The sequence below is a fragment of the Dama dama genome, chromosome 11 (genome assembly GCF_033118175.1).
Source record: "Dama dama isolate Ldn47 chromosome 11, ASM3311817v1, whole genome shotgun sequence".
Taxonomy (NCBI): domain Eukaryota; kingdom Metazoa; phylum Chordata; class Mammalia; order Artiodactyla; family Cervidae; genus Dama; species Dama dama.
The window spans coordinates 10041132-10065326 of NC_083691.1; the positions used below are offsets into that span (position 1 = coordinate 10041132).

The following is a 24195-nucleotide window of genomic DNA, read 5'->3' on the forward strand; positions in this document are numbered from 1 at the left end:
AGTTGAGATGTTAATTTAGCTATTTTCTTTAATATTGTCAAATCTGGACAATATTTATCACCTCTGTGAGATTCCAAGGGAGAGAAAGCAAAATAAAATAGAAACCCTTTTACAATGTTGAAGACTGATTGCAAGCTTTAGCAATGCCCAAGAGGCTTTCCTGTAGAGGCAGCATAGAGTAGGAACTTAACAGTTCCTCTGTTATGTCACTCAGTAGGTCTAACACATCATATGCAATTTATTACCTAACTCCTGTGAAAATTGGTGAAAGCTTCAGATAAAAGGAAACTATGTATCCCTACAGGAGAAACTCAGAAGCTTTCCTCTAGATTTGGAAAACAGAGTTTGGGGTTTTGTGGTAACTAAAATACCACTTCCTCCTTAGAAGTGTACCTGTGTCTTGAAGGATTTTCTTCTAATATGCACAAGCAACATAATATTAAGAAATTCTTAGAAAACAAATCTGCGTTAAAACAAAGTTACATACTGAATGTTATCCTTAAAAATACTTTTTAGCATCAGAGTTAAAAGGCTACATATTACTAAGTCATTATTAGCAGCACTAACACTATTTGTTTCCTGAGACGCCAGAAAGTGAAGTGTTAGTTGGGTTCAAGTCTTTGCGACCCCATGGACTATAGCCTGCCAGGCTCCTCTGTACATGGAATTCTCCAGGCAAGAATACTGGAGTGGGTAGCCATTCCTTTCTCCAGGGGATCTTACCAATCCAGGGATCGAGCCCAGGTCTCCTGCATTGCAGGTAGACTCTTTATCATCTGAGGGAAGTCCAAATTGAGTCACCAAATTGGCAGCTAATAGCACTACCACCCCCAGACAAGATGAGGCTTGACACTGCAGGCACCATGAGGTGAATTACCTATTCACTGTAGAGAAGGGCTCTCATAGCCAAATTAAAGAAGAATCTAAGACCAACTGGCCAGAATTACATAAAATAATATACAAAGAGTGAAAAGAAAAAAAAAAAAAAAGCCATGCAATGGATTTGTGGCCTCACATACCTGGCATCAAGGAACCTGGATCTTAAAATCATAACTGCTTCACAAGTACTTTGTTTGAGCTGCATCTGAATGGAACTAAATTTTCGATGGATGATGCCCACCATTCTTTCAATCTCTTTTGGGGAAATGGGACGTGTTCTACTCTGCTCTCGGAGAAGGTTCATCACGTGTGTAGTGAATTCATTACATGCCTGTAAGGGGAAAAAAAAATCACTCCTTAGGAATCTCGTATTTTATAATATCACACTCAGACATTAACTCATCTGAATTTCTATCTCATTTGCAACCACCAATAGCATTATGTATTAGGTAAAATGAAAACTAAGACACTTGTGAAATGGCAGTGATAACGAGACAAGGGCATGAGAACTCTGGAACTGTGAATGGCCAGGCATGCAAGGGAAACAGCACTCAACTGCCCTTCCTACCACCTTCAGCCCACTTTCAAAATGAGCTTTTCCCACTGGAGGATGCTCTGTACCAATTTCTATATATAAGTACAGATATATGTTACATGTTAACGCTAAGCACCTCCTATTTCCTCTGGGATTTTACAATTACTCAACAAATATTTACTGAAACACTATGAAATTCAAACTCTTCCAAACGCAGTGAAGGGACACATAAATGAGCAAGATGTGGCTCTAACTTTCAGTGCAATAAAATATATTAAAATGAATTCTTAAACAAGGCAGGCCATGCAAAGCATCACAGGAAAAGTGTTTCCTAAGTTCCAAAGAGTAAATATTCTCATTGGGAAACAAAGATCACTTCATGGCAAAAAGTGAAATCAGGGCTTTAAAGAATGGGTAAGATTTTTGCAAAGTGGAATATAGGTGGAAATCAAGAGGAATTCCAGGCACAAGAAAAAAAAAAAAAAAAAAAACCCTGGAAATAATGGTATGAAGCTAGTTCAGAGAGACAGAGAAGAGGGTACAGGAGAAGAGGGAGTTGAGATTTGCACTGGCACATTAAGGGCCTTGGATGCCATGCTAACATCCTGGTATATAACATAGCTGTGGTGTGGGCCTTATTTGTGGATCTACACCATTTCTGAAAGAGGGATAAAGCAGCTCAACTCCTCAGGGAAGGGGCAGCAGGAAAATAAGGATCAGATGTGGGTCTCAAACTTTTAGTTAAAAATCCTGTCCCTGTCTCTTTCAGCTCACCTATATTCTTTAGATCTATAAAACCATGTAACTGGGCCTACACAGATATCCAGTATCACCTTGGTGAATAAAGCATCTGTCTATATCTCTGCATAAAAATGATACATTATAGTATTTTTTGTTTGTTTTTAAAAAAAGGAGATTCTGCATCTTATTGCATGGCTGCTTAGTAGGGTAAGCAGACAGAACAATCATTGATCATGGCAAGACACATTTTGAAGATATAACATTATATAATAATTAATAACATAATTTCCCTACAGACATCCTGAACACATAGAACAGGATGGTTTTTCTAACTGCTCATGAGAGAACTAACTTTTAAGGACACTGTTTCAGTTACTTGAAGCAGAGCTTTTATATAAATATTTCTAAGGTGAGGTAAAATGAGTCTTGCTTACCAGTCAAAGTTTTTATGTTTTAAGCACGTATAAGTTTTAAGAAATTTAAAGTTCCCTTAAAGTGGTGATTCTGGTATTCTTCAGAGTATGGATTTGCACAGCATACATGGTAGGCATTCAATAGCCACCTATGGATTGGTGGGGTTTTGTATTACAATTCAAGAGTAATGTTGATTAATATCTATAAATACATTATCCCTGACGAACCTTTATAACTGACAAATTTTTAACCTGCACTCCATGGCGAGGTCTAGAGTGTCCATGACACTCCCTCAAATCTTATTCAAGTTGTATGCACATTTGTCTTTCCTGAGGGGACAAACTGTGGGGTTTTTCTTCTCGTTTCAGATTCTTAGCCAGTCTATAATTTTAAAAGGCTAAAAATTATTGTCTGGAGTTATGGGACAGTAAAACATTAAGGAACTTTGTAGCTTTGAAAGTGGAAGTTCTTTCCATCTTTAAGGAAACCATAGTAAAGAGAAGTAAATTTAAGATTTTCCCCACTCTATTATCAACATAGACTATCTTGTGCCAAGCTGAAAATAAGTGGTCATCCTGCCAAGAAATATAATTTTTTTCTGGTACTTTCTCAAAAGAGATGTTCATATAATTTTAAATTATATAATTTGATAAACTCCAGTCTTCAGTTTTCTTATTAGTAAAATGAAGAAAAGCAAACTAGAATAGCAAATCGAAATCAGCAAATTTGGATATAGACTTTTTTAAGTTAGTTCTAGAAAATGTTAATACAGTATGTTTGGGAAATGGGGGGGTTAACCATAATTTAAAATTTGGGGGGGGGGGCAGGATTCTTCAGTACTTTCAATATGCCAACATGCATCATCATAAATCTTCAAGGGAGAATGGTGTATCCAACTTTGACCAAATAAATTTGGTCACAAAACCTCTTTTATCTAGAGCAGTGCTGCCTAAAAGAAGAATATTGTGAGCCACATACCAAAAAAAAAATTTTTTTGGTCATTTAATGTTTTTGCTATTGCATTGACTATTTTCCAAATGTGTTTTATTTTTCACATATGAAATTATAATTTTTCTAATAGCCACATTAAAAAATAAAAATCAGGTGCAATTATTTTAACAATGTGGTGGTAGTTTAGTCACTTAGTCATGTCCAACTCTTTCTCAATCCCATGGATTGTACCCCGCCAGACTCCTGTCCATGGGATTTCCCAGGCAAGAATACTGGATGGGGTTGCCATTTCCTTCTCCAGGGGATCTTCCCAACCCAGGGGTCAAACCCTGGTTTCCTGCATTGCAGGCAGATTCTTCACCGCTGAGCCACCAGGGAAGCCCAATTTTAACAACATATTTTATTTAACCCAATACATGAAAAATATTAACATTTCAACACATAATAGTATCTTTAGAAAACTGCTAATGAGATATGTTCCATTTTTTTTTCCCACACACTTTGAAACGCAGTATATATTTTACATTTACAAAAGCACATCTCATTCCAGATGAGCTAGATTTCAAGGACTCAACAGCTTTTCATGACTAGTGGCAACCATACTGGACAGCACAGCTCTATAGCACCTTGTGGACCAACATACTAAGAAAAATTCTCTGGGAAATAGTATACTAAGTAATCTTTGATGTTCCTTTTTATTCTTTACTACCATACATTCACACACCCCCACCACACCCAGAGAAGGCAGTTTCACTTAGGAATGTCTTGATAAAGCAAGAGAAAGTATTCATTTTATTACATCTCAGTCTTTGACTACATCTTTAACATTCTGTTTGATAAAATGGGAAGCATACCAAAAGCACTTCAACTGCTCATCAAAGGATGGTTGTCTTGAGAAAAAACTCTCGTGTGATTGTTTAAGTTGTGAGTTGATGTTGTCTATTTCATGGAATACCATTTTTATTTGAAAGTAAAATCAACAAATTATTATAATTATTCTGATTTGGGTGTTTGGTAGATATTTTCTCAAAACTGAACCAAGCAAGCTTGTCACATCAAGGAAAATAGCTGACAGTAGTTGTGCCAATGGTGAAATTGTAGAAAACCTGCATCTACTACCTTGAGCTTGATAGTTGCCTAGCAGACTTTCTGATTAATTTGGTATTGATATTAATAAATATGACATTTTGATGTTATATAAGGTGTTAACATTGGAAAATGTACATAACTCAGAGAACCATTATTTTTCAAATGATCAATGCATGATGTTACAAAAATATGCATAAGTAGAAGATCCATTCAAAGTGTACATTAGACCAATAGATTGTAAAGGAACTGACTACAAAAAGCTGGTATGATTTCAGACTCATGATAGCTAATATTTAGGATACTACAACTTGTCAAGTTTTGGCATAATACAAGAGAATAATATCCATAAGTATTTTAAAAGGCTATCAATACACCCCTCCCTTTTCCAATAACATATTTGTGTGAGGACAGGTGTTCTTCATATACTTCAACCACAGGAAAGGAGACTGACCACAGAAAGACATTTAAGAATCCAGGTGACTTCTATTAAGCCCAACATGACAAAATTTTGCAAAAATGTAAAAGCAGTGACATTCTTCTAAATGTTGAGGTGTTTTTTTTAAATGCAAGTTTTAAAAAAAATATGATATTAAACAGATAATGGTTCATTACTGTTTTTTACATTAATACATACTTTAATTTGTTCTGTTTTAATTTCTATTATAATACATTGATAGATATAATCCACTGAACAAAAGCTCTTAGGAGATCTCCAATAATTTTTAAGAATTCAAGTTCTTAAACCAAAAGTTTGAGAACTGCTGTACCAGGGTATTTCTAATCTGCACAGGTAACAATGCTAATTCCTACAAATCTAGTTCACACATTATGGCAACGTACGTCTATGACAGAGTGTACGTCTTGATAGATCATCCAAGTCTCCTGTGTGAGTGATACCTGAGTTGTTGGTTTTTTCCCCAGTTCTCTGACTCTCAGTTTTTCTCTGGTTGTATTTTAATCTCTCCCAGAATGAATGTCTGCCTATGGTTTCTAAGCAGCCACAAGGTTGTGTTAAAAACAAGGGTTAAAAGCAAAAAGTTTCTGCATCTAAAAACTCATAATTTCCTAAAACATTTGCTGAATGTCTCACAACTTATTAAGTGAAGTCATCTATGAATGCAAATGCTGATTAGCAATTTGGCAATAGCCCAACATTCGCAGAATTCACATAGCTTTTCTTTAAACCAGTAGTTCATACATGATTAATTAGAACATCTCATTTATGTAGTGTGCACTTTAGCTCATTACTCTAAGTAAAATTCGTTAAGTATTTACATTTAGATAATTAAAATCTGGGTACGCCCTTAAGAAAGATGCATACACTTTAGGCAAAGTGATTTTTTTCCTTTTTACCACTGAAAGTAAATTACAGCCTCATTTACAGCATCATCTGTACCAGTTGCAGAGCAGAGCACAGTATTGCCTCATCTCCTCTTCCTTAAAAGGTATACACGTAAGTGCAGTAAGAACGATCAAATGACTGCAGAGTTATTGTGAAGGGCCACCAAACCACATACTAGCATCAATACTGTTCATAACATAAGATGCTCACTTTAAACATTTATCATATCTTCTGATACCAACAAGACTATATCATTAAAATAGACATTGGAAATCTTTTTCATTGCCTTCTTATTTTTCCAAGTAGAATTGTCTGTTAAGAATTTTCTAGTCAATGTCCAAAATACAAATGTAGAAACACCTTGGTTAACTAGATTTAGGAAGTGAGTTTCAATTCCTTGAATTTTCTGACTTACAAGTAATGGCAGAAACCTCTTTCTTCTTTTAATCCAGCTGTTGAAAATTATCTAGGATGCATTTTTGTTTACTATGTGACAAAATATATGTTTTGTTTAAAATAGGCATTGTAATAACATACTTAAATAAACTGGAAGGCTTCATCTGATAAAAAATATTTTAAATCAATTCTTATAACAGCCTTTCTCCTTGCCATTTGTTCCTTTCTCTTTAAAAAGTCAAACTAAGTAATATAATTGAGGATTTGAAACATCTGGATTTTTTATAATGCTGTTAATGATATTTATTAAATATATTTGTTAAATACAATAGGAGATAGTAAAACTATCTCCTCCATATCCATATATATTTGGTTTACAGTCAAAATTGGTTTACAGTCAAAATTAGTTTTCAGGGTTTTGTTTGTTTCATCGTGGTGGTTTTTTTGATGGTGAATTCAAGATTCAACCCCTTTCTCGCCTGTAAGGTCCCATCATTGAAGAAAAAAAGGTAAAATCAGACACTGAGCAAGCACCTATTTTAGAGGAAGTATTAAAATGGTTCATGATCAGATCTAAAAACTGAATTGGCCTTTTGTAAACATCTAGACAGGCTGACTGCAAACAGATCATAATACTCCCTATTCTAAAAATTCACACTTCAAAGAAAGAATAAATCTCTATTAAAAGTTGATGACTCCCAAATTTGCATGCATCCATTTTCTAGATATCTTTATAACCTTGCAAGTAACTCTAGTCAAATATTATAGATTTTATATTTATGTAATGCTTATAAAATCAACAAATTCTTCTTGTTTCCAAATAAAAGTCAACATTCAAAGATACCTTTTATTTAAGCCAACCAGAATGAGATCAATATGCCTACGAAACAGCTGCAAAGATGAAATACCTATCATTCTTCTTTTAATTGGAGCAAAAAAATTGGACACAACTTAGTGACTAAACAACAATAGTTGGTTTACAATGTTGTGTTAGTTTCTGATGTACAGTGAATCAATTATACATATACATACATCCACTCTTTTTAAGATTCTATCATACCTCAACACATCTTAATGCAATCACATAGTTTGTGGACCTGTCTCATGAGCGTTTGTAAGGATTATACTATAAAATACATGTTAAGTTAACTGCAGAACCTGGAACATAATTAATGCTTAATAAATGGCAGTTATTATTAATAATGGAAATGGTAATTTTATGAAATGCGTATTTTTGTGTTTATCATTCCACAAGTAAGTTCCTACTCTGATTACCTAACATAGTGTAATGTTACCTAACATAATAGCCTTCCCATTCCTCAAATAAATATAAACACTGCTTCCCAAAAAATGGGGAAAAAAAGAGAGTATTCAAATATAAAACAATTCATTTTATTAATCAAGATTGTGGTCAAAGATACATTTGATACATAGAGTCAGCAGGCTAGAAACTTGAAGGGAAAAAGGGGAACACTCAAACACTCCTTCCAGCCAAGGAAAAGCTGACAAAGCGGTAAAACCCTTCTCTTGGAGCAATGAATGACAAAGGCTCGCTTGGGAAACTGAAATATGAAGTTTACATCAGGTAGTATCCTTTTGTCTTTCCTGCTATATTTTTGCTATTAAGAACAAACAGCAAAATGGGATTAGGAGTTTGTGGGTTACACAATCTCGCATGTAATAACATCAGTATTTTAAAACCTGTTTCAAAAAAAATTCTTTACAAGCAAAGATCTTGCCATCAAATATAAACATACAATGTTGTTGAGAGCCTCAAAAAGCACAAGGCCATGCCTTTACACTGGTTCAGGCTGCACATTCATTCTCCATTCCCCCCCAAACCGCTGCAGTCTGGGAGTCCTCTATTAGCCAAACAGTGCCTAATTGGTCTTGAGCACATTGAATGTACCTGCTTGGCTCCAATGTTTTACCTGATTTGAGGTAAATTCAAGACATCTGTGAACTCAGGAAGCAGGTTTCCAGATGCTTAGGGAGGGTTCAGACCCTTACAACACTTTTGCCTTCAGCAAAAATGTATTTCAATATAATTATAGTAGATAGCTTTCAATATGTCATCTCTATTATAGCAACTGTAAATTATGAAGTGAATTGCTTGTGTACAAGCATTTCTTCTGGTACAAGCAAAGTGGGAGAACTGTACAGGGTATGATATATATCTTTTCTTTTTATCCCAGAACAAATCTCGAAGTTAAATTTCATTTGCAAAAACCAACTGTATCCCTTACCCTTTGGTAGAGAGGTAGAAGGATCAACAAGGTCTTTAATTCTTAAAAGCAGGCTTCCCAGGAAGCTTAGCTCAAGTTCATTAGGAATTCACCTATTCTAATGCTTGGGCCTTTAATCATAAGAGCATACTTGAAAGGTACAGTAAAAAGATTTTCCAAAACTTGTAGCTAATCCCATCCCATAGCTCGGGATGGCATATAAACCTCCATTGCCTGGCCGTCTTTGAGTCTTATAAATATATGGGGATCCTGTACACACAAAATAAAAAATTTGTTTTTCTCCTCTTAAAAAAAAATAAACAAACTTGCAGCTAATCAACAAGAAGACAAAGAGGCAACCAGGTTTTTCTCCCAGCTAAAGAGGAAGGCAGTACACTCAAGATGAAAGTATTACAACCCAATCGCTGCAAGCTTTGAAAAATTATCATATTCCTCTTGGGTGTCAGGATCAACAAGAGAAAAGTAAAATAATTTTGGTTTTCCTTTTAGGGGGTAGTAATATTCAAGAACCTTACTCTAATATGTTTTCTATGGCTAATATTTCAAGAGCATTTATAAGTGAATTTAGATCATTATCACTAAGAATCATTACATCCAAGCCTATGTAATGTAAACATATGATCAAAGGACATTTCCTGGAGGTAAAAAATAGGACAGGATTTTAAACACAGTACCATTCCTAAAACATACACATAAAGCTGAGCCTTGCAGCTTGGATTTAATTTTGCTCTAACTGTAGCTCTAGTCTGCTTAGCTTTGTAAATGTGGCTGTGTTTATAAGGTACTTTAATTTACTGCAGTGGTGGTGTTTGTTAATTTTATGGCAATCTAAATCTAAACAGGCTTCAGATACATTTTCATTACAGCTTCATTGCAAAACACAGTGGAGTAAATAGCTCTGAGATTCCAATGCAGTTTATTTCTTTTAGCAAAAGACTCAACACCTCTTTCTGACAAAGACTCTGCCTTAACATATATGTTCTTCCTACTTACTAATAAGGTTTCTGTCACTCAAGTACACATGTTCATGTAATTTTAGGAGGAAAAATATAATTTCTAAGGGATTTTAATAGTTAAGAGATTAACTATTATAAAGGGATTAAAATAGTTGGGTTTTGCCCACCTCTACTCTGATGCTACCCCACATGTAATACAACATGAGCAAATCAGAGAAAAACTGGGATGTATCTGAATTATTTGCAAATTCTAACTGTTAAAAACAAGAGAAGAGACCCAAAATGGAGTCACTTATGCTATGCTCCAAGCCACCCAACCAAGACTACATAATTACAGTTTCAACCTCTCCTAGGAATGTAATCTTAAACCAATCTGGAATTACTGGGTCAGCATGAGTGAGGTAATCTGCCTGATAGAAACCTACCATGCCCTAAAGAAAGGTGAACTCGCCACAACCAATTCTCTCATTGGTAATCTAACTTCCTTGTCGTTTTCCTGTCTGCCTACAGGCATCTTCCATTTTGTATAGCTCCTTCTATTTGCTAGATGAGATGCTGACCAATTCATGAATCACTGAATAAAGCCAATAAGATCTTTAAAATCTGCTCCGTTGAGTTTTGTTCTTTTATATACACAAGTAGCAGCATAATTCAACCGGAAAGGAAGGCATATTGTCAGAAACTGATTTCAAAACCCGATTCTGACACTAACTAGATGTGTGACACTGGACAAATTACTTGAGTTTCATTTTCTCATCTGTAAAATGGAAAATTATAATACCATCATCTATTTTAGAAATATCATGCCTTCATCTGAACTGATGCCTTCATCTCATTTAGTTCTTCACAGCTCTTCTAGTAACTCCAAAGTAAATCCTTGAACGTTCTATCTCAGATAATGTCCCCGTATCCCAAAAGTGTGCAAAGAAAAGATTATCTTAGGTCAACTCACTGATCCTAACAAACTTAGGAACCACAGACAGGAGAGCAATAAAAACCAGCCCCAAAGACCACTCAAGAGAACTAAATGCTAATGTTATTTCTAAACCAATTCAGAACCTACAGGAGAAAATTTGTAAACTAAATTTCTGTTGAATCAGTCAATTAGTCATCTTGTTTTATTTGTCCATAATACTGCATAGATTTTATATATCCATTATTTCTTGTGTTAAAAATGAGACAGGAAATATACATTCAATGGTTTTTATTTGGCTACTGAACTTATCTAGAAATAAGATTCATGACTAAACTTTAAAATTCATTATTTCCCAGTCTGACATTTAAAACAAAAATACAAACAGTAGATTAGTATATGAAGATCTTGTGTGTATGTGTGTTTTTAAAAGAAACAAAACAAAAACCTTAATGACAATGACTGATGCCAGTTTCACCCAACTTTCAACAGGGCTAAAGGGAGAAAATAAGGAGGCTGGTGTGAAGGAATATGGCAGAAGATAGTAAGGAACCACCTTAATTTCTCAGCTGTTAAGTACTGGCCAATTGACCCCTAATTCTACAGATCTTTCCATGCAAAGTGACTGGTAGTATTTATTTAGTAAGTATGTACAGATGGATTTAACAGAAAGTTATGCAATTAGGGTTATCCTACAAATTAGAGCCGTTTTCTACTGTTAATGCTCAGGGCAACCTTTTCAACCATGACTTCTTTTGTTTACTCTCAATTATTCATATGTCAAATCAGAAAGCTCAATTTTTTAATATACATACACAGGCTATTTTTCCAAAATTCTCATTTGCACATCTTCCACCAAAAATTATTCCTGCAAATGAGACTAGAGATACAGTATGAGATCCCAGAAAGCCTATTCAGAAAAAAAGACATCTTATAATATTAATTTATATTGTATTTTAACATAAAGCTACATAAATCTTTCTACCATTCTTCAAAACACACTCACCTCTGGGACAGAATCCAGCATTTGCTTACTAATACCATATCCAGAACATTAGAGAAAGCAATGAAAAAAATAACATATGCAACTAAAGCTACATGGGGAACTTAGAAGAAAAATCAATATTAAAACTAACCAGGACATCACACTAAGGTCTTCAAACTTTAATAAATGCCTGACTACACAATGAAGTATCTATGGATAAAACGATATGATGCCTAGGACTTATTTTAAAATACTCCCCCTGCCAAAACAGAGGGGGGCCAGGGGAGACAGACAAAATAAGACTGACATTGATTTTTGCTATTCATCTGGATGATGGGTATCTAGGAGGTTTCTTATTTTAGGGTGAACTCTATAACCAATATACAACTATTTATGACCTAAAAACCTGATAGTTTAATAGGATTCAGCTTAATATTCTCTTTATTAAAAGTACACTTAAACATTTCCATAATTTTTTAAATTACCTTTCAGTGAGAATTCCTCAAACTAAGCAGGTTTTTAGCCTTTAATGAACAACTAAAATATGTTTAAAATGAACCACCAACATTTTACCTTATTTCACTGAATCTAAGACTACCCCACATTTTAGCATCTCTGGGAAGCATTTTCCTATCAATGGCAGGTTATACTTCAATGGGGCAATTAACTTTTTCTTGGTGGTGGGACCATACACATGATACAGCTTAAAATCAAAGATACCTTAGATTCAATGAACTATGGTTAATATAACTGCTGAGAACAGCATTTTTAATCCATACTTTCTTTCTAATCAGGAATTTAGCACACAATGCCTTGTGTTCTCTGCCCCAGGAAACCTGTAATTATCTTGGGAGGTCTCCTCAGAGAGAAAGGCCAGAAGCTGCTTACTTTGTTAAGTTAGCTCCCTCCCCTCAGCCGGGCATAATCCTTAAGAATTAACTCCTAGGAGGATTCTAGAGCTCACAGCATAGCAGGCAGAGCTCGCTAGGCAACGTTTCCCCTTAAAATTTGTTATAATAGCTATGAACAAGGCCAGTGCATAAATGTTAATGATCCAGAGCTTTGACGAGCACCAAGCAGTGAGGTTACAGGGGAAGGATGGCTGCAGGTGTGGCCGTAAGGGCATGTAATGTGGGGAATGAGTAAAACTAAAGCAAGTAGATGGGATAAAATAGGCTTAGCGTCACCTATAAAATCTCAGAGGGACTTCATTTCACGAATTCAACAGTTCACTTGGATTTCTGCATTGACCTTATTTGTTTTGCTCTTAACACCTACCCCTCGCAGCCCTCAGAATGAGTTAGCACGGTCTATTAGAAGAGCAATAGAGGGTTTGTGCAGGACTATGAGAGTGGCGGCTGCTGACCTGTTCATATTTCTCCAGTTCTGTGTGATAGATTTGTCTGATCTGGGTCAATTTGGCTCTGTAATCTGAGTGTTCAATAGAGTTATCTGAAGAACCTCCAGAGGCTGCCGCGGCTGCAGCTGCTGCCGCCGATCCCCCACCTTTCTCAGGACCTGAAACCCCTTCTGCCAAAAGCATATTGTCCAGTCTCATTAGCTGGGGATCGGGAGGGTCCTCCTCCTGGGCTCCTCTGATGCTGAGACCTTCAAGGAAAGAGAGAGAGAGAGACAGAGAGAGAAGAAGCGAGAAACAGGACAAATAGTGTGAGTATTTTATTTATTTGAGTAAATGATCAAACAACATCAGTGCACTACAATTCATGCTGAGAATTTCATTGTTTGCATTTTATCAGTAAGTACCAGTAAGTATGAAAATTCTTCTATGAAATGTCTAATATCACTCTCTCTCAATATATTCTGATTAGATCCTTGGAAAAAGGTAACCCTGGCTTCTCAGAATATTCTAACATGCAATCTTCCCAGGTTTAGATGACTTAAGCAAAAATGGGACGGGGGTAAAATTTTCAAGATTTTTGACAGACAAAAAAAATAATTCCAAGGATACAAAACAAACCTATCAAAAGGCAGTCATTCTGTTTCTCCATACTGTTGGAAGAACAGAATTTAAAATCCCATAATATATTCACAAGCTATATTCAAAAATTAGAAAATAAACAGGATTAGATGGGCTTTTCCATCATGTAATTTCAGGGAGAGAAGAGAAATACATACATTATGAGGTAATTAGCTATGCTTTAAAATTATATATTATTAAATGAATTTGTTAAGCAATCGCCATCAAACCAGGACACTAAATAAATACAGGATTAAAAATATGCCATCAACATGGCAATGCAGTGCTGGGCACAGTAGTCTCAGTCTAATTTTGCTTTTAAATCAAGAACTTCCTAAGTGATGCCCAGTCAGCAACCTCATCTGAGTATTATAGATCACAGCTGACAATTCATAGGTTTAATCAGGTCACATAGGCTTTCTGCCAAGACGTTTTCAACAACACAGAAGACAGAAGTTTTAAAATAATTATCACAGTATAAAAAGCACTGGAGTCATGACAGCTCAAAATCAGCATTTTCATTAGTGTGTAACATAATCTAAAATATCCCAGCCCAATTAACCTCTGTAAATCTGTTTAAAAGCAGGATCCCCACACTAGTTACACGGCATCTTGGGGAAGGAGGGGATGGAAGTTGGCATCTTGCATGTCTGCATTTGGATTCTGTCTTTTGCGTCTGTGCCTGTTGTTGTTTATCCACAGTGGTGCACACTCTGTGTCTAGTGTAACTTACATGACAGTAACATCTATAAGCTGCCAAGTACTCAACTGAGCACCAGCTCTGCTATTTTATATGCTAACCTAAAACTACCATCAATTCTCTTTAAGAACAGATTTCATTCCTAGATGCCCTGAATTATACCCACAGCATGACAGAGCTCTTGGTTGTCTTAACTCAAATGTACAACTTTAATTTCCTCCCTCAAAACACTTTAAAGCTGTCACTTTCATTTAAAAATATACTTCAGAATAATTTCAACTGGATAATAAAACTAACTCACAATAATTTAAAATTATATCTGTTGCCTGTTCTGAGGTAAATAAATAAGGGTTGAAAACTACGATATACTAAGACAATAAATTCATTTAGGGAACCAAAATGTTAGATAATTCTCTTAAATAAGATAAAAATCAGTATCAGCACATTGTTGATAATTAAAGATAGACTAACAGGTATTTGCTATTTCTTCTAGATCTAAGAGAAACTGCTAAGTATTGGTTACATTAGTACTTCTAATTTAGCATCTTTGATTTTCTTCCCCTCACTTTGTTCTATGCTAAAATTTCATGGCCTAGAATTCTTATAGTTCCACATACCAAGTGTTTTGTGCATCTGGCATGAAGTAAGGACTCACTGAGTAACCTCTTATTTTGGGCTCTGCTTCATTTTTATACCATTTGTTTGGGAGTTCCTTAAGTTTCTCCTTTTTAAATTAAATTTTTGCTCATATGTTTGTATTTGTTATTTCCTTTTTATATTTATAGCTACTGATGTTACTCCTGGAAATGTGGATTTTAATCTACCTTTAAGGTTCTTCCAGGTTTCTAGTTTTCCCCCTGTAGTTATACACCATGGATATTGGTGAGGCTCTTTAACAGTAAATCAACATACATACTCCAAGCTATTACACTCCCCTGAACAGTGTAGCAAACAAGAGAAGATGCTCAATGACTAGTACACAAGGAAACAGACTATATGGGAGATAGAAGAAGGAAACCTGCCAGGAAGAAATGCAAAGGACAGAAAGTAATCACCTACGTATGGCACTTATATATACATACCTAATATGTATGTAAACCCACCATACCAATAGGAAGCAACCCTTAAACTCAGTCACAGTGGACACATATAAAAATAAGTATGTACTTTCAGCTAGCATAACATTCTCCCCTTGCAATGAATAATAACTCTTCTAAAATCATAAGTACATCAGCACAAAGTTCATACTCCTTTGGATCAAAAGCACTAGAGCACTTCACAGTATGGAAATATTGAGGCTATTTATCAACACTGAAATCATTTTTGTAACTATAGTTGGAAAAGTGAATGGATTTTTTCTCTATTAATCAAAGTCATGATTACAAATTTTTAAATAGCAATAATACAGTTTCCAAAATTATTTTTAATTTGAATATTTCTATTTATTTTCTTACTTTATGTTCAAATTACTATTTTATTCCTCACCCTACCTCCCTCACTGTTACTTAGCTTACCAACCTCCCAAAGTCACACCTTCTGATATGATGGCTTCCGATCGTAACACCCATTCCTCTACACACCTATAAACATCTTAATGAATCTAAATTTGCAAGAGCCAGATGAGTCAAACACTGTGATGATCAAAAGATCTTAATATCTTCACAGTGAAACTTGGGAAAACAATAATTTAAAAATTGATCTGTGTTGTCTTTAATCCAAAACATACACAGGGACAGTGGTTTTCAGGTTTATAAAAGTTTTACATCTGGACTCCTTGGTTATCATAGCATTATAAAGTTAAAACAACAATAACGCCATTTGGAGTCTACTTAGAACCATAACATTCATTTCAGTATCTCTAAGATTTAGGTAAATCATACAAACAAAGTAAAACATTGTTTAACAATGAACTTGGCTTTGTTATAAGCCCATGGTTTTTGCATATCTTTCAGCAAATCCTAATTAGCTGTCTTTCAACATGCTGTGCACCTGCCCCACAGATAATGGGAGAGAGCATCTGCATAGACGACTGCATTTGGAGGGCAATAAATAAATTACGGGTCAGAATTATTACAAAGCTTTCTCCGAATAAACGCACACCCTTCACAACACTAAGCTGCAGATGTGAAAGTACCTTAAGCCCACTCAAATGGTATGATTACGGGGCTGTTTGAGTTTAATAATCTGACTGTAATTCAGGCATTTTCAACAGCTCATTAAGGGTTCATTAATATATAGGCGAGCTTTTGAATTATAAATAAGCAGATTAGAAATCAGCGGTTGCTGGATTGTACAGTAGTAGCCTCTCTAACAGAACAACACTGTAGCACAATGAAGGCTTGACCTAAAAGAATGAGGTACAAACACAGGGCACCAACTAAGCTTCGTGGCTCCGTCATGTCAAGGACCGAGCCTACTAGACCATAACTAACCTCTGTTCACCCAGGACTGAAGAATAGCTTCAGACCATGGCTACTTCAAATGTGTTCTACACATGCTCGTGAATTAAGCATAACTAAGATCTAACTTGACAATATTTCCACAAAGAAGACATACACTATACATAGTAATGATAAAATTATCAGATCATTTTTATTTTGTGAAGAGTATATTTTCCAGACTTGCTGAGAAACAACAATCTATTATGGAAACTTGAGTTGTTTGATTATTTTCCCCCCAGCCCCCACAATGAGCATATTGTTAAAGTAGATCCCAAATTATAAGCTTAGGCCCATGAAATCTGTATTTTGTTCTCAGATGGACTTGTTCTTGATTCATTCAACTACCACACCACAGTCTTAGCTCAGAGGAAAATGCTTTAGCAAGGGTATTGTGTAAAACAAAGCCAGATCAGATATTTTTAGCAGGCCCTGAGTTCTTGACTGCTTTGAAACCAATGACAGTTTAAAAGTAAGAAGCAGGATTGTGGTCTGAAGTTACAAAGATGATTAAAGAAAATACCAACTTTATTTTCTGTTTCTGTTTAAAATGCTTTCTTCATTTTAGAATCAAGTTAGCCACAGTGTGAGAAACATAACCCAAATTGCAGATAAAGAAGACAGATTAATATAGGTGTGTTGCCACTTTTCTTCCCAAACATAAAAAGGTAAAATAATTTTCCACCTGAAATCCTTAAGTAAGAAACAGGAGACCTAGAAATGAAATGAAGGTCACAAGCCCTGAAGTTATAAGATCTCATTTGAAACAATTACTTTTTGGGTGTGGAAACTGAAATATAATTTGGAAACAAAGTAAAGAAAGGTACTGAAAAAAATCCCTCAAGGCACCATTATCTACACTAGATGCAGCATGGGGATGAGGAGGAGGGTCCGAGCTCTCAGATAAAAAGCAGGTGGCCTAGAGATAGGGCTAAGCAGTAGCCAAGCCCAAGTCCAGGGAAGGCAGATCCTTGTATGGGGTCTGACTAGCTAAGAGACATCAACGTTAACGACAACAGCAAAAAAGCCTATGGGATTATATCAGCACCTCCTAAAGAAAGATCTGGAATAACATTTGCACCTGAATTTCACACTCTCTTTCTTAGGTCTAAAGATGAAACTTGTAATGAAAGGGAAGAATCATAATATTTTGTAGATATCAATAGACGCAACTATAAAGACAACTAATTTTTAAGACATTATGAGGAAGTGACAGATGATCTAGTTGTCGATCACAACCCACGGCCCCATGCCCATCCCACTCCAGCTCCAAGTCTCCTTTGAAGCCAATGTTAGTGTCTAATCCACTGAATATGGCAGTCATATTGCAAGCTAATGTCACTTTCACTCCTATTTAAGGTGACTGTGTGGTGTGTGCACGTTTTTCATGTCAGGTATATTAAATATAACACGGCAATGCACTGCACATTTCCACGCCAACCTAGTTGTCACTTTCGCTTGACTCATTCTCTATTGAGGAAAAATGCAGCACTGGGAATTTACAAGGCTTTTCAGTTAAATGGACATAAATCACAGGTTTCATTCAAACCGAATAATCACTGGCCATAAAGAGCTACTTGTCTCTTACCATATATTACAGTGAAGTTCCTGTGAGCAATAATGCAGCCATTCATGGCAAAGAAAAACAGAGCGAGACATTAAGAACTGACATGTAATCCTGTTAGGGCCCTGACGTGGAGAGTGTGGCTGACATTTTTATCATATATGTCCATTTCTATTTGGAAAATCAGAAGAATAAAAATGATTACTTCACTGCCCAAATCTACCTTCCTAAAACAGCCCACTGAGATTTGTTTACATGCTGGGGAACTGCTTACTAGAAATTCATAAATCTAAGATTTTGAAGCATTTCCCCTGATGGTTAAATTGAAGATATGACTAGAAAGATTCCCCATAATGCTTCTCCACACCTCCATTTCCTTCACTTTCAACACATAAACTGTCAATCCATCGCTTTATTTCATTTCACCTTCATTATAAAGCTGTTGGCAGAATGCCTGCTTCTAACATAGAGCACTGATAACTTTTCTCCAAGCACTTGCTGCAAAGCCATCTCACTCAAGAAAGCAGGCAACTAAGGACCTTTATTAGAGGGTCGACGGAAAGCCACTAGATGCTATAATGACATTATTAGTATCTTGGCCTGTACAGGTACTAGACTCCTGGGCAGAACCTAGCTGTTCTTTTCCACAGACATACTTTAAATGAGAAGAATGAAACCATTTAAAGGTATTTCCTCTATCACCAGTGTTTTTCTGTACCAGTATGATTCCCAAGGCTATGACTCTGGCATTTCTGCAGCCTGCCAGCAATGCAAATGGTAATACAGAGATCACTTATGGATCAATTCTTCTCCCTGGCTATACCACTGATCCCTACCGCATCACAAACTCAGACTATTTAATTTGCCAGAAATAGAGGAATATTTCACACAAAAGAGCTCAGCCTGAAAAAAAAATAATTCAAGCTAAACCTTTTGCTATTTGGGGCCATCAAAAAATATTGATCAATTGATTATACTTACACATTTACCCAGGAGCTGACAAAACTACAATATAATTCATTCATTTGAAAACATTTATTATGCTCCTTACTACTGTAGGAAGGTGTGTTCAATTCTGTGGGAAAGGACTTTCTAAAAATCCTTCATTTTCATTATATTTTCTCTTTACCCTTCAAGTCTATTTTAACCAACTGTTTACATAAAAATCTGAAACTACTGTTGGCTGGCAAAGGCAAATTTTGAAGACTTCCCACTTGCCAATTAGATTTTGCCTCAAGAGACAAGAAAAAGGAGTGAGGCTTGTCACTGTGAAAGTGAAGAGCAGCCAAGATGAAGGAGCAGATGGACTGTGCAATAAAAATGCAGAAAGAAGAGTTACATTTTTAAGGCACTTTTTTGTTAAATGGAGCTGCATCTTGTTGGAACGCTTGATATATAAGCACTGTCAGCTACAGAAGAAGAGAACAGGGCTAGGGCAAGATATGAAGTATGCTGCGCTTGCATGAGACAGTGAGAAAAGATAAAAAAAAAAAAAAAAATAGGCCGTGTTTCTCACGCATATTAGCACAAAGGGTTACCTGTGTGCTGTTCTTAAAGAAAATTATTACAAGTGGTGGAAAAAAGGAAACGGCCATTTTCTTTTTATCTAAAAGGATAGATGTTCAAACAAAATGCTCTACTGAGGAGATGCTCAGGATTGGTAAATATGACAGGTGAATTTGAAAGGGAAAAAAATCCCAGCACTGTACAAAGGAAAAGCAATGAGTTTCAGGACCTAAATGGAGGAAAAGAATTATAACAACACTGGCTTTAATGCCTACAGGTCTTTATGACTAGCTATTCTATGCGGTTACCAGTGATCTAATGATCTAATGAGCCAATGATCTTTTCAAATTTACCGTATGCCTGGGGTCTCCTCACTAGAAAATGTTAGGGGCTCACATTTGGACTTCCATAGAAATCAATTAGTCCTCTTCTGTTACATGTTTTCCCAAGACTTTCCAGTGTTTGTCACACCAACTTCTACCGCAATCCTTCCTTATCCCACATCCCCACATTCTGTTCCCTTGCTTTTTCCCCTAAAGAATGTGATTGCCATGGCACTTTCATTTCCTGTCTTGTCAGTTAAGATCACTGCCATGCTGTGAATGGGATAGCATTACACCATGGCGCCTGCTCCCTCTAACACGGAGGGCATCACGTGTGTTGCACCACACAGCTGCTTCCTCCGTTACTCTATTTTCTGGAAGAACAAATCTTCCAGACTTTGATAAGTTCCTCCCACACCCAGTTCACACACAATCAAAACGTTCCTGCCGAGGAACAAATGTTTTCTGACCTTTTGTTGCTTACGTAGGTGCCTTTAACTTCTTATTTTACAGTTGTTAATGTGATCATCCAAGAAACACTATTAGTCAGACTAAAAACTTCTCTATATTCAAATTTCAGTATGTATTAAGCATATACTACATAGCAATACTACATACCAAACTTCAAAGAGGGTAAGTGACTTGCTTAAGATCATATGGTTAGTAAATGTGGAAACAATTATTCCAATACAGGATTGTCTTCCTCTAAGTCCAGGGTCCCACTATTCCTCAAATGTCTAGAGAAGTAAGTTATAATACTGAATTTTGAGTTCACTATGCAACTACAGTACAAATAAGCTGCACTACCTGGAGAATACTGCACTACTGGGCTTTCCTGGTGGCTCAGCAGTAAAGATCCACCTGCAAGGCAGGAGACATGGATTCAATCCCTGGGTCAGGAAGATTCCCTGGAGGAGAGCATGGCAACCCACTCCAGTATTCTTGCCTGGAGAATCCCCATGGGCAGAGGAGCCTGGCAGGCTACAGTCCATAGGGTCTCAAAGAGTCAGACTCAACTGAAGTGACTTAGCATGCACGCACGCACTGGAGAATATACTAAACTGGAGAATATGAAGTCGGAAGAGCTTGAATTCAAATTCTAATTTGATGGCTTATTAGCCATAAGATTGTAGGCGAGTCCTCCTCTTTCTCTATAGAGACACCACCAACTCAAAGAAACATTGTGAGGTTTAAATGTTATGTAAAATGCCTAAAACAGTACTTGGCATATAATCATTACTTTAAAAAATAATAGTGGTATTCACTTTAAATCATAGAGACTGAAAGTTTTTTTATTAAAATACTACATTTCCCAAAGAGAACTAGTCATAGAATCCCTTAGTATCATCTGTGAAAATGAAAATGAAACATTATCAAGAGCTTGCTATGGGTAGAAAAACTACGGAAGTTTTGCAGTCTTAAAATGTAATCGGAAACAAATCTGTCCTATGATTAAAACTTCTGTCTGATTCCTGACAATGCTCATTACATGGTCAAATCTGATTGGGCTGGTTTCTTTCTATTTACCAAAATTTCTTTGCCATAGATTGTGCTGCCAATTATTTTCGTAACATATTTTAATGATATATAGTATTATTGCTTTTCCTTTCTGAGTGTTTATGAGCTAAGTGTCTATTTTTTTCTTTTGCTCTTTCATGGTCCTTTTATTCTCATATCACTTCCAGCAGTAGAAAAGCACTTTGATATACGCTCATGATGAAACACTTACGATAGCTGCTCATTATTAGTGGTTTCTGACCACATGCTTCAAATAAGCTCAGAAATCTATTAGAGACTGGCCAAGTGCAGAAGACCATACAGAAAGTAAATGGTGGGTTTTTTTTTTTGGTTCTGAAATAAGGACTGTTTTCTTCCTGCGAATGTACTCATTATCATGTTATAAATGGCTACACTATGTTTTGTTAAAATTAGACCAAAGCTATGCATCTTCTCAATTAGTATTTCGGAAATCTTTAATCAAATATTTCACAGATCAAATGTGTGGAATTTTTTTTCAAAAACAATACATATAATCCACATATGATACAAAAATTTTGGTGTCCCACCAGGGGCAAAAGTGGTACCATTTTGGAAAAATGGTCCTTTTTTCATTCATTATTTTTTTCAAATGAAAACAGTAGACCCCTGTTGAATTTAAAAATACATAGTACACTGAGTTGTGTACTTTAAGGTGATCAGTAAATGCCATTCATATATACCTCATGGCAGTAAGAATCCTGCCTCTATCAGATAATTAATCTCATGCTTATCTTTGTATTCATTTCCTTTGCCTCTGCTGCAGCCATCTTTTTTCCCTTTTCTCTAAAATGTTCAAAAGCGAATATATAAATTACAGTCAGTTGACTTCATTATGAACAGCAAATATTAACTGGTTCCCTTTTTTCCTTCGCAGAAAAGAATGTCCATTTTATTGTTTCTGTAATACCAAATTATCCTGAGGTACTGGCACTGCTCAAAATAGCATGCTAGTAAATACAGCATGGGGGTCATTGACATTCTCAGAACATTCCAATGTAACAGCACAGCATAAAGTTTTATCTGTATTATTATAAAGGACACAGACTCAGTTTTATTGAAAGGGCTTTGTGAAGCATGGCATGATTATAGGAAACATGAACTTAACTACAGGTTCCACATGATTTTACTTTTAAGTGTGCTAGCTCTTTAATATAAACACAGCATCTAATTAATGGCTGAAGATGGCTTCTATATTTTCACATAATATTCAGCTGCTTGCATCTCTCTTAAGGAATTTACATTTTGCTATAAGTGCTGTAGATGCTTCAGCCAACGGTGGACTTCGAAAAGGATATCCGTGCTTCTCATGGTCGTATCACATCCATCACTCTATTCCATTAAAAACCATGTAAGTGTCTGAAAAGCACGACCACCCACATGGCATGCAGAGGACAATGGCAGAGAAGCTTCAGAACATCTTCCAGGCAGCAAATCACACAAACAAGACCTCTATGTTAATAATGCATTCATTTACTTATAAATAATCAAAAAGGAACACTCTTAAACATGAATTAACCAAAAAAGTGGCTGGCTTGGCTAATAAAACAAAACATTATAGTGCAAATTTATTGATAATTTTCTCATAAACCATCTATTTACTAGTGACCTATAAATAAAGGCTTAGCTTTAAAAAAAAATCTGTCTATATATCATTAACTCTTTAAGCAAATAACCTATAACAAAGATACCCAGATATTCTTCAGAAACACTCGACTTTCCAAAGCATATTCTAGATTTTCAAACTATAGCGATTTAATCCCCCTCTAACAAGAAATTAATGTGAATCAAATTCACTACAAAGACATATCAAAATTAAGGTAGTCTGAAAATTGCAGCAATTATATGCAGCATTGCTCATTAGAACAATTAAAAACATTTCCCCTCCGGAGATTAAAAATTTTTTTTCAGTTTAGGGGTATTGGGGGCATAAAGAATGAGATGGAGCACACACAAACGGGCATATAAACAATTAATTAGGAAAGCCAATTTAAGGAGAATGAGCATTAAGATCCTTTTGAAAACCACCATATCATAATTACAATCAGTTTCTCCCCCAGTTGCTTAGGGGGCAATGTGTAAATGTACATTTCCCCCCATTGCCTACTTATGAAAAAAAATGTTCATTATTCAACCCTCTTTTCTGAAAAGGAAATATGTATGCATTAATATAAATATGATTATAGATTTTTATTAACAGCATACCAATTTCAAAATTGCCTAAAGAAACCTGATTTTGAATTGGGTGTTTTAGGTGGTAAACCATGGAAATGTCAACTTTGATTTGAGCTAACAAAAAGGAATTTAGAGGATGGATAAGCTCCAGGACCTTTGAATTAAATGAAAGACCAGAACACTCCACAGAATGTCTGCAATAACAGTCTCTACAGAAAATTATGAGGAACTACATAAATCCACCCTCTTCCTCTTCACACAGGCTCATTAAAGCTGTACTGACTCTCTGGGCAGCTATAATTCTGCTGACTGATACCCTGGAATCACCCTGTCAATACCCAGTGGTGTGCTGCCTCTCCAACTATCTCTGCCCCTAATATTCCTCTCTTTGATGGGATTTGCTGACCTTTAATCTGATGCTAGTTTACTCTCATCACTGAAGTGTAAGTCGGAGAGCAATAAAACGGCAACCTCACTGATTCAAAAGGGAGAGCTAAAGCCTGCTAACTGTGAATCTAACCTTTCGTA

General features: G+C 35.9%; 1 protein-coding gene across 3 annotated transcripts in view; it reads right to left on the minus strand.

Annotated features, from left to right (window-relative positions):
* PBX3 (PBX homeobox 3) overlaps positions 1-24195 on the minus strand; it is a 215453-nt gene that overhangs the window by 41347 nt on the left and 149911 nt on the right. For all 3 annotated transcript variants that reach the window (XM_061154646.1, XM_061154644.1, XM_061154645.1), the window contains exons 3-4: positions 12814-13055; positions 1020-1210 (exon numbers count right to left, since the gene is read on the minus strand). In XM_061154646.1, the coding sequence (XP_061010629.1) occupies positions 1020-1210; positions 12814-13055 (433 nt within the window). The remainder of the gene's footprint in view (positions 1-1019; positions 1211-12813; positions 13056-24195) is intronic.